General features: G+C 33.4%; 1 protein-coding gene across 1 annotated transcript; it reads right to left on the bottom strand.

Annotated features, from left to right (window-relative positions):
* Nucleotides 1-4,888: 4,888 nt before the first annotated feature.
* Nucleotides 4,889-5,392, bottom strand: LOC132637324 (secreted RxLR effector protein 161-like). The gene has a single exon (XM_060354434.1). The coding sequence runs from the start codon at nucleotides 5,390-5,392 to the stop codon at nucleotides 4,889-4,891; it is 504 nt and encodes a 167-aa protein (XP_060210417.1).
* Nucleotides 5,393-11,141: the final 5,749 nt, after the last annotated feature.

The following is an 11,141-nucleotide window of genomic DNA, read 5'->3' as shown; positions in this document are numbered from 1 at the left end:
ATAGAACTTAAAATAACAAAAGGACCCAAATCCCAATCTAAAAAAGTATTGAAAAGTGAAATCCCCAATTCCAAACCCCTCACTCGTCTCTCTCAAGTCTCAGCTGAAGCGAATTTCATCATCAAGTTAGGCTCTTTCATCAACACAACACCAAACATCGATCAAGTTCACCTCTTTGTCCTTTACTCTGTACTTTCAAATAAATAAAATTATTGTGCCTGTTTTTTTATTTTTTTTCACTTGAGAAAAACCCTACCACTTGAAATTGAAGAAAATTTCAATTGATTTTGGGATTTTGGATGTTGAATATAAGCATGTAATGGAAGGAATAGGTAGAATGAAAACAAAGTTTTCATAATAAAATAGTTCTCAAATATGAGGCCATTTTTGCTACAGTTACACTAAAACTCTATAATAGAATAGAAGAGTTAATGATAATGAACCTTTTTCCTATGTCTTTGCTTTTCCTTGTTGCCTTTCTATTCTGTTATATTGAACCCGCTCGGTGAAAATCCTGGGTCCGTCACTACTTGTATGAAGGAAAAAGTATCAAAGCCTAGTTGAAGGGATTTATGGATAAGGCAATTATTTGGCTAAAGGTCAAACTCATTTAATAATTGAAAATCTTGAAAGCTTTTAGTTTTGGCTATAAATAGAGAGCCATCAAGCAAACAGTGCATATACATACATCTACATGATTCAACACATTATTAGCTAGGAAGAGAGACCTTACATGAAGAGAAAAATCTTTGTTTATTAGCCAAGGATGACTTGCCTATGTACCACCATTTTTTTCTTAAAGATTTATATGGAGATGAAAATGAAATTTGAAATTGGTTTTATAGGCAGTCATCTTGGGCTATATTAACATATTTTTCTCTTCATGGTAGTTCTTTTCTTCCATTATATGCCAGCCTATAATTTGATAATGCCAGGCATTTTGTTATGTTTGTGGGCCTGATAGACTGCGGGCATCGCAAGGGCACCCCCTGCGATGGACGAACCAAGGGGCCGAAGGTAGTCATTTCCTATAGCTTGTAGGACGTCCGATTTCTAGTGAGTCGTTTAGGGTCTTTCGTAGCCTATATATACATACATGGTTTTTTTAATTTGCAAAATTATGTATCATGTAAATACATCTTGCATTGAGATTAGTAAGAGTTGGTGACGACCGTGATTTTCTTCCCTTGGAGGGTTTTCACGTTAAAATTACGTGTTCTTCTATTTCGTTATCATGGCTATAATTCTAGTTGTCTCATAATAATTTTCTGCAATCTTTTTTGCCTTTTCGATAAGTGGATTTTCTGGCAGAGACATGGAGCTGTGGTAACTGGTTTTGGTGTGCAATTGGGTGAAAGAGAATTCTAGCTTATACAAATGTTTCGATAATATAATGTATGTTGTTTCAGATGAGAAGCTTGGAGTTCAATTTCATGGATGGTCAATCAACTATTTTATTACACTAAAATTACTAAATTATTGTTTGTACTGAAAGTTGAATGAGTACCACATGTATAACTAACCAGAATTATGGTATTGGCATTTAGCAGACACAGATTATTCACATTGTATGTTTTTGAGGCTACTTTTTAAATTTTATCTCGCGGTGATCTATGTGACTAAATTTCACTTATAAAGGTTGTTGAACTTTCTTTTTTCAAAGACAAATTTAACACGAGGAGAGAATTTAAAGAGCGGCCTCAAATAAGGTCATTAGTGCAAACGTCCTAGCAAACACAGAGGAAATGATATCTCCTGTCTTTTTACAATTTAAATAGAAGAAAATAATTTTTCGGAATTCTTATGTGTAAAAAATAGAGATCTATTTGTAAATGGGTCATAAAACTAAAAAAAGTTTATAAAGAACCAAAAAAAAACATTTCTCCCGCAAACACATTGATGAAATACAGGCATAAACAGTGGAAGCAAATAGTCAGGATCGAATTTGCATGTAATATAGACAACACATAATCAAGATATTAATCAAACATAAAATTGATGCTTATCTCTTGAAGCGTGACCGCTATCAAGAATCGAATCTTCAACCACGAACACACACCATCCTTCTGCCGTGTAACCCGAATAATACCAGAATTTGTGAAATTCGTGTGGACGAATTTCTATGGAAAAAGTGTAGAAACATGTAAAACTCTTGGCCTCCTCATGGAATAAGACCCGTATTTTATAACTATCAATTTTAGGGTTTTCACCCTTTTTCAAAACCTGTTGGGTCTTTATTTTCCACCAAAAAATAATATTCCATTTAATTCTTTATTATTCGGGCATAGAAGGGACCACAGAATTTAATTAACGAGGCTTTCTATTTTGGAATTAATTCAAAATATTTGAATTAATCCTACCATGATAAATTACGAATTATTCCACTAAAAAATCGTCACTGCACTCTTTCGAAATCTTTCATTAAATCTTATTTAACTCTCCATGTTAAGATTACAGATACCAATCAATTAAATTAAATTACTGACAATTAACTTATTGACTAATTGAATCTTTTATATTTCCGCTTAACTTATATCATGTGACGGATACAAAATCCATTTGCATGGTTTTCACATGAGACTTATAAGCATTCATAAAGGGGTATCATCAATCTCAAAGTCGAGACATGGATTCTATCAACTAATTATTATTTCACAAACGTATTTTGCCATTATCCATTTTACCAGGAATACATAGACCCGCAATTGAGTCGTACCTTTCAATAAATCAAAATAATGAATAAATCACATTGATCATAATAATTATATCAAGATTAAGAGTATAAGTACATTTAATGAACTAGAGAATTTGTTTTATATATTCAGTACAAAAACACTTATCTCTACTTGGTCCGGTCAATACATACAAAATGTATATACTAGCATAAGAATAATGAAGATACATTATATTAATCTTGTGCTACAATCATACTCATGGATTTGTCCAAATTCCATCTTAGATTGTGAACATAAACTTTGTACTTATAAGAACCGATGATTTAATCTTTCGTGTATAAGCTAAACTCTATACACTAAGTCATCTACTATATAATTAAAGGACTCACATACTAGGACATAATCTATTTAACTCTTTATTAAAAATTGAATAAATAATTATTCTATAATAAATATTATATCCAAACATATGATTAATAGTATATATCTCAACACACATACTGTGATTTTTATCGGATAAATGTCCGTAACAAACTTTAGTCCACATATATAGACAAGGGAATGGCGTGGAGAATGCACTCGCAAAGTTCGTAAGTGACTAGCTACCACTAATAATCTTCAGTTCTGTATGTTTACTGCTCCTTCGTCCTTTACTTTTAATGTGTAAGTTAAATAAATGGAATTTACTCCACGTTGTAATCTAGGAACTATGAATGTGTACTATTTACGTTATTATGTTATGTTAAAACCAGAGCAAGTTAGACTTTTCATATAACTCTTTTGGGCACCAAACACTCTTAGGTTTGAGGCGATTTATTTTAACCCCTAAATACATGATATTTGACATGGAGATCATGGGTTTGAGCTCTAAAACCCAAATGAGAAACATGAGAAAATTGAAGGAAATAAAAATACTCAAAGGAAAAATATAAGCACAAGCGGAAGACTCAACAATGGCTATATAAAAGAAATTTATCAAATTAGAGAGAGAAGGTAGGAGACTTTACTTAATAACTCAAAACTCTTGAATCTCACTACAATTAAAATATGTGACATAGCATCTCTATTTATAATACTAGAAACCAAAATAGACTAGGACTAGAAAAACCTATTCCAATATGGATTTGATAAATAAATCCTAACTAGACATGAATTAATAAATTAAATCCTAAACAAGTTAGGTTTCCCACTCTTGGTTTATTTCCTACATAGCCTCCCTTAAACCAAGATCTTCAAACTTGACCATGCCTAGCATCATCTTCAACATTATGAACAACTCCAATTTCAGCGGCTTTGTGAAAACATCAGCAACTTGTTCTTCAGTCTTGCAATAATCAATAATTATCTCCTTATCTTGAACCAAATCACGAATCAAGTGATATTTAATGTCAATGTGTTTGCTGCGGCCATGAAAAACTGGATTCTTTGTTAACTCAATCGCAAACTTGCTATCACAAAATATTTTTGTAGGACTATCTTACTTGTGTTGAGGAAACCCAAGCATCCTTCTCAACCATAATGCTTGTGTAGCACTACTTGTTGCAACCATGTACTCTGCTTCAGTTGTTGACAAAGCAACAACTTGTTGCTTTTTTGAAGACCAAGAAAATACACCAGACCCCAAATAAAATGCATATCCAGAAGTACTTTTTCTTTGCATCATATCACCAGCCCAATCACTGTCTGTAAATCCAACGAGACTACTATCATTAGTCTTTGAATAAAATATGCCATCAGATTGCATACCTTGAATATATCTCAAAATTCTCTTAGCTGCTTGCAAGTGTGATTGACGAGGTGACTCCATAAATCTGCTAATTAATCCAACTCCATAAGTAATGTCAGGTCTTGTAGAAGTCAAGTACCTTAGACTCGCAACCAATTTTCTAAAATATGTAGCATCAACAAAATCACCAGTTCCATTTTTAGTCAACTTTACTTTTTCTTCAACAGGGGCCAGAATTGACTTGGATTTGTCCATATTAAATCTTTTCAAAATATCACCAGCATATTTTTTTTAGAGATAAAAATTCCACCTTCCAATTGAGAAACCTCCTTATCTTGCAATAATCAACAACTATCTCCTTATCTTGAACCAAATCACGAATCAAGTGATATTTAATGTCAATGTGTTTGCTGCGGCCATGAAAAACTGGATTCTTTGTTAACTCAATCGCAGACTTGCTATCACAAAATATTTTTATAGGAATATCTTACTTGTGTTGAGGAAACCCAAGCATCCTTCTCAACCATAATGCTTGTGTAGCACTACTTGTTGTAACCATGTACTCTGCTTCAGTTGTTGACAAAGCAACAACTTGTTGCTTTTTTGAAGACCAAGAAAATACACCAGACCCCAAATAAAATGCATATCCAGAAGTACTTTTTCTTTGCATCATATCACCAGCCCAATCACTGTCTGTAAATCCAACGAGACTACTATCATTAGTCTTTGAATAAAATATGCCATCAGATTGCGTAGCTTGAATGTATCTAAAAATTCTCTTAGCTGCTTGCAAGTGTGATTGACGAGGTGACTCAATAAATCTGCTAATTAATCCAACTCCATAAGTAATGTCAGGTCTTGTAGAAGTCAAGTACCTTAGACTCGCAACCAATTTTCTAAAATATGTAGCATCAACAAAATCACCAGTTCCATTTTTAGTCAACTTTAATTTTTCTTCAACAGGGGCCAGAATTGGCTTGGATTTGTCCATATTAAGTCTTTTCAAAATATCACCAGCATATTTTTTCTGAGAGATAAAAATTCCACCTTCCAATTAAGAAACCTCAATGCCGAGGAAATAAGACATTAGTCCTAAATCAGTCATCTCAAACTATCTAATCATGGCCTCCCTAAATTCAGAAATTAGTTTAGAAGTATTGCCAGTAAATATTAAGTCATCCACGTATAAACACACGATGAGAATGTCTCCATCAAAATTCAATTTGATGTATAGTGTATGCTCATAAGGACATCTATGAAAATCATGTCCAATAAAATAATAATCAATACGAGTATACCAAGCTCTAGGAGCTTGTTTCAACCCATATAACGCTTTCTTTGACTTGTAAACTTTATTTTCTTGATCCTTTTTGACATACCCTGCAGGCTGCTCAACATACACTTCTTCCTCAAGAACACCATTCAAGAAGGCAGATTTCACATCCATTTGATAAATTTTCCAACAATTATTGGCAGCAAGAGAAATAATCATACGAATTGTATCAAGTCTTGCAACAGGTGCAAATATCTCAAAATAATCAATACCTGCTTTCTGCTTGTATCCTTTAACAACTAATCTTGCCTTAAAGCGATCAACTTCTCCAGTTGATTTGTATTTGGTCTTGTATACCCACTTGACTCCAATTGGCCTTTTCGAAGGTGGTAAAGTAGTCAATTCCCATGTGTTATTTTTCTCAATAGCATGAATTTCTTCATTCATTGCATGTATCCAACAATCATCTTTCACAACTTCCTCAAAAGTAACTGGATCACAGTCTGCAAATAGAGCAAAATTCACAATATCTTCGTCGGATAAATCATTATCATTACCCACAACATAGTCTTGCGAACGGGCTGGTAAATGGTGATGTCTTTGCAGGCGATTGGATGTCTCTGTTTGAGCAGGTTGCGCTAGTTGTTCCTCTTGATGTCTGCTAGAACTTCCTTCCTCAATGACTGGAATTATTGGTTGAGACGTGGAAGGTTTAGGATCCTTCATTGACCAATCCCAGGCACTCTGCTCATCAAAGGTAACATCTCTGCTAATAATTATTTTTTCTGTATCTGGATTAAATAATTTGTAACCCTTTGTCTCATGACTGTAGCCAATGAAAGTACACTTTTCTGCCTTATCATCCAATTTCTTTCTCAAAACATCAGGAACATGAGCATAAGCAAGACAACCAAATACTTTTAGATGAGAAATACTTGGTTTCTTACCTGTCCAAACTTCTTGTGGAGTTTTTCCAAAATTAGATCGAGTAGGACACCTATTTATAACATAAATTGCACAGGAAACAGCTTCTGCCCAAAAATCTTTAGGAATATTTTTGGAATGCATCATAGATCTCACCATATCCATCACTGTTCTATTTTTCCTTTCAGCCACACCATTTTGTTGAGGAGTATATCTAGCTGTCAATTGATGCTTAATACCATACTCCTTCAAATAATTATCACACACAAGAAACTCGATTCCCCTATCACTTCTCAATGTCTTAATAAAATATCCACTTTGCTTCTCTACATAAGCCTTGAAGCTCTTAAAAACTTCACATGCATCAGATTTATTTTTCAGAAAATATACCCAAGTCTTTCGGCTGAAATCATTGATGAAAGTAATAAAATACTTAGTACCTCCATTAGAAGGAACTTCAACTGAGCACAAGTCTGAGTGGATTAACTCCAATGGTGCATTCGCCCTCCAAGCTTTGCCTTTTTGAAAAGGTTCTCTGTACTTCTTTCCCAAAATACAAGACTCACACCTTCTGTCAGGAAAATCAATAGAAGGCAAACCATCAACCAAATTCTTTCTTGCAAGAAAATTCAAACTCTCAAAATTCAGATGCCCAAAGTGTAGATGCCAAAACCAAGTATCATCACAATTCACAGAACTAAAGCAAGGTAAATCACCACGATTGAGATAAAGAGGCCATAAACGACTATTATTCATCTTTATTCTTGCAATCAGTCCTATTTTATCATCACTGATAGTTCTCATTCCGTACTTAAAACGCAAATCATAACCTTTTTCTGTTAGTTTCCCCAAACTCAATAAATTGTGATGAAGACTCGGAACATAATATACCTCAGATATAAAATGAGAAGATTCATTTTTTGATGTATTTTTCCCCTTCCAAGAACAGGCACCTTTGCATTATTGCCAAGTCTTACTGTAACTTTAAATGATTCATCCAGATCAACAAATAATTCCTTATTTCCAAACATATGATTGCTACAACCAAAATCAATAAACCATTCATTCCCTTTATTTTCTTCAGTCGCGTAGCTAGAAAACAATAATGTCCATTGTTTATCTCCATAATTTTCAGCCACCTTTGCATGTTCTTCCCTATTTTCAGATTCATTGTACCAACAATCACGTTGATAATGTCCATATTTTCCACAATTATAACACTGAACATTTGATTTATCACGTCTTTGAAAATTTTGATTACTCTGTTGTTCCCTCCTGAAATTATAATCATTTATTTGTTGATAGGAAAAATTACCTCTACCACGGCCTCGATAATCACCTCTACCACCTCGTCCTCTATCTCTGAAATTGTGACCTCGTTGATTTGTTTCAGCTAGATTTGATGTTTTTTCTTTTTTCTTTAGGTTGATTCACCTTTGCTTGCAATGTCTCATCTGTTGTTTCAGTTGTTTGTTGATTCAGGGACATCTCATATGTCACCAGTTCACCTTCTAAATCATCAAGTGTCAAAGTGCTAAGATCTTTGGTTGCCTCAAGAACTGTCTTCTTAGTGTGAATTTTTATACTCAAGGACCGCAATATTTTTTCAGCAACTTTAACTTGGTCTAATGCTTCTCCATTAGTCGTCATATCGTTGACAATAGTAATAACTCTTGTAAAGAATTCTTTGACAGACTCCGTAGGTTTCATTTGGGCCAAATCGTACTGTCTTCTAAGCTCTTGTAATTTGACTTTTCCTACGTCTGCGGAACCTCGATATGAATTCCCCAAAATTTTCCAAGCCTTCTTTGCCGACTTTGCATGTAAAAATTTATTGTACACATGCAATTCGACCTTGTTGTCAAGGTAGAAACGTGTCTTATAATCCATTTGTCTATTTTTCTCCAAATCTTTAGCTACTTCACCGGTCAATGTTGTGCCTTCTGGGGTTTCCACGAACCCTGTATCAATAATGGACCATAGTCCAACAACATTGAAAAAATTCTTCATCTGTTGATACCAATTCTCTAAATTATTTTTGCCATCAAACACAAAAACAGGACAATTTGGTAAATAGGGAATATCCATATTCTTTTATATGTATTGGATCTCACACAAGGCTTTGGTCGGATCTCACACAGGCTCTGATACCAATTTGAAGGAAATAAAAATACTCAAAGGAAAAATATAAGCACAAGCGGAAGACTCAACAATGGCTATATAAAAGAAATTTATCAAACTAGAGAGAGAAGGTAGGAGATTTTACTTAATAACTCAAAACTCTTGAATCTCACTACAATTAAAATATGTGACATAGCATCCCTATTTATAATACTAGAAACTAAAATAGACTAGGATTAGAAAAACCTATTTCAATATGGATGTGATAAATAAATCCTAACTAGACATGAATTAATAAACTAAATCCTAAATAACTTAGGTTTCCCACTCTTGGTTTATTTCCTACAGAAATGAATTTACTTTTTGGCCTGGATTCCGGTGAGAAAACCAATTACTTATTTGAACTTACAGGCTTATGAGTAATCCAAAAACATATTGGATTAGTGGAGTTGACTTGTTGACCTAAAGTTGACTCTGTTTTTTTTTTTTTCACTTTGGACGATATGTATATTTAAGAAATGAATCTTATTGGGGTAACGAGTCCTATGTTTTAATATTTCGCATAGATTAAAGGTGTTCGAATGAAGTTGGATAAATAAACTTAGTAGAGAAGCTGCACGATTAGTTTGGATACGATGCAAATTGAGATCTAAAAACCCTAATTACTTGATTTCCTAAAATAATGATTTGTAATGGATACGATAGCAAAATGTTTTTTCAGTACGTACTACCTAGTATATTTGTGGATGTGCATATACTTTGCGCACATGACATGAGTTTGTGTATTACTTATTAGGATCAAGTAGCAAGCACTAATGCATCTTAGACTAATAAGGTAGACTAGTTATGTGACGTCCAACAAGATGGTTTAATCCAAATCAACGAACTTTATATAGTACTAGCAAACTCGCACGGGCCAACATGATTAATTTAGTTATTCACTTTAGTTAGTCTTTATGGTTTGTATATTTTGTAAAGGATATTGTGATTCTCCTTAGTAAGTCTTCATATTTTGTTTCTTTCCTCTTATTTTTTCCCTTAATTTCTCAATTGTTGTTAAAATTTATCTTATTTTGGTTATGTCCGCCTCTTCTTATATTTAGTAAGTTAACAATTCAAATATCGTACATGTTGAGTCTATAATCACAAGATTCAAATGATATTTTATTATATTATATACATTTTTAATTTAGAACCACAAGATTCAAAAGTCTATCTTTATTTCTTAAACTCCGTCACTTTAATTAGTCAGTCTTTAAGGTTTGTATTTTGTAAACAACTTTTAAAAACATTCTAATTCTTATTATATATAGCAACATATACAAAATATATTTTATGTACCATCACGTTAGTTATAATTAAAAAATGATGGAATTAAGTCTTTGAGATGGAAAGAGTCGGACCTTTTTCTCATTGGCATGACAATGAAAGTTGTTACAAACAAATCAAATTTAAGTTTTAATTAATTTTATGTTGGTTTTGTAAATGAACAGGTAATTTGGCCATATATTTTTAATAATGTGGACAAGTAATATGGCAAGGAGCAGGGGCGGAGCCATAATTTTCATCAAGAGTGTTCATATTTTAGGACAGGGGATGTGTTAGGAAAAAAAAAATAGCGCATGAAGAAAATACACAGCCGGGATTCGAACTCGCGTCCTCAGCTAGAGTTTGCACACCCTTAGCCGCTGGGCTATCCTTCTCTTCTATGTAAAGGTTGTTCATTACTAGTATATATCCACAAAATTCTATATTTAATATAGGCATCCGACATTTTTTCCGACGAAGGGTGTTCATATGACTACCCTTGAATAGGTGTGGCTCCGCCCCTGGCAATGAGGGAGTATTCATTTATTAATTCTTCAAGAACGTGAAAAGCCAAAAGTGGACAAGTAAAAGTGTATAGAGGAAATAAATATGTGTCGGAGAATTAAAATTGAAGTGCATACGTGTATACATGAGAAGAGAATAAATATTCAGTACCATGAAATATTCCATGTGGGATATAAAAGTTGTTTAGTAATGTGGCCAAGTAATATGGGACGGATGGAGTACTTCATTTATTAATTCTTAAAGAACGTGAAAAGTCAAAAGTGTTCAAGTAAAAGTGCACGGAGGAAATAAATATGTCGAATAACTAAAATTGAAGTGCATACGTGTATACATGAGAAGAGAATAAATATTCAGTAGCCAAGTAATGGGACGGAGAGGGTAAGATGGGAAAGATTTAATTAATTTTATCTTGATTTTGTAACTGAACAAGTAATTTGGACATATATTTTTAGTAATGTGACCAAGTAATATGGGACGGAGGGAGTACTTAAAGAACGTGAAAAGTCAAAAGTGAACAAGTAAAAGTGTACGGAGGAAATAAATGTGTCGGAGAATTAAAATTGAAGTGCATATGTATATACATGAGAAA

Source organism: Lycium barbarum, chromosome 4 (assembly GCF_019175385.1).
Source record: "Lycium barbarum isolate Lr01 chromosome 4, ASM1917538v2, whole genome shotgun sequence".
Classification (NCBI taxonomy): Eukaryota; Viridiplantae; Streptophyta; class Magnoliopsida; order Solanales; family Solanaceae; genus Lycium; species Lycium barbarum.
This window is presented reverse-complemented; position numbering and strand designations above follow the sequence as displayed.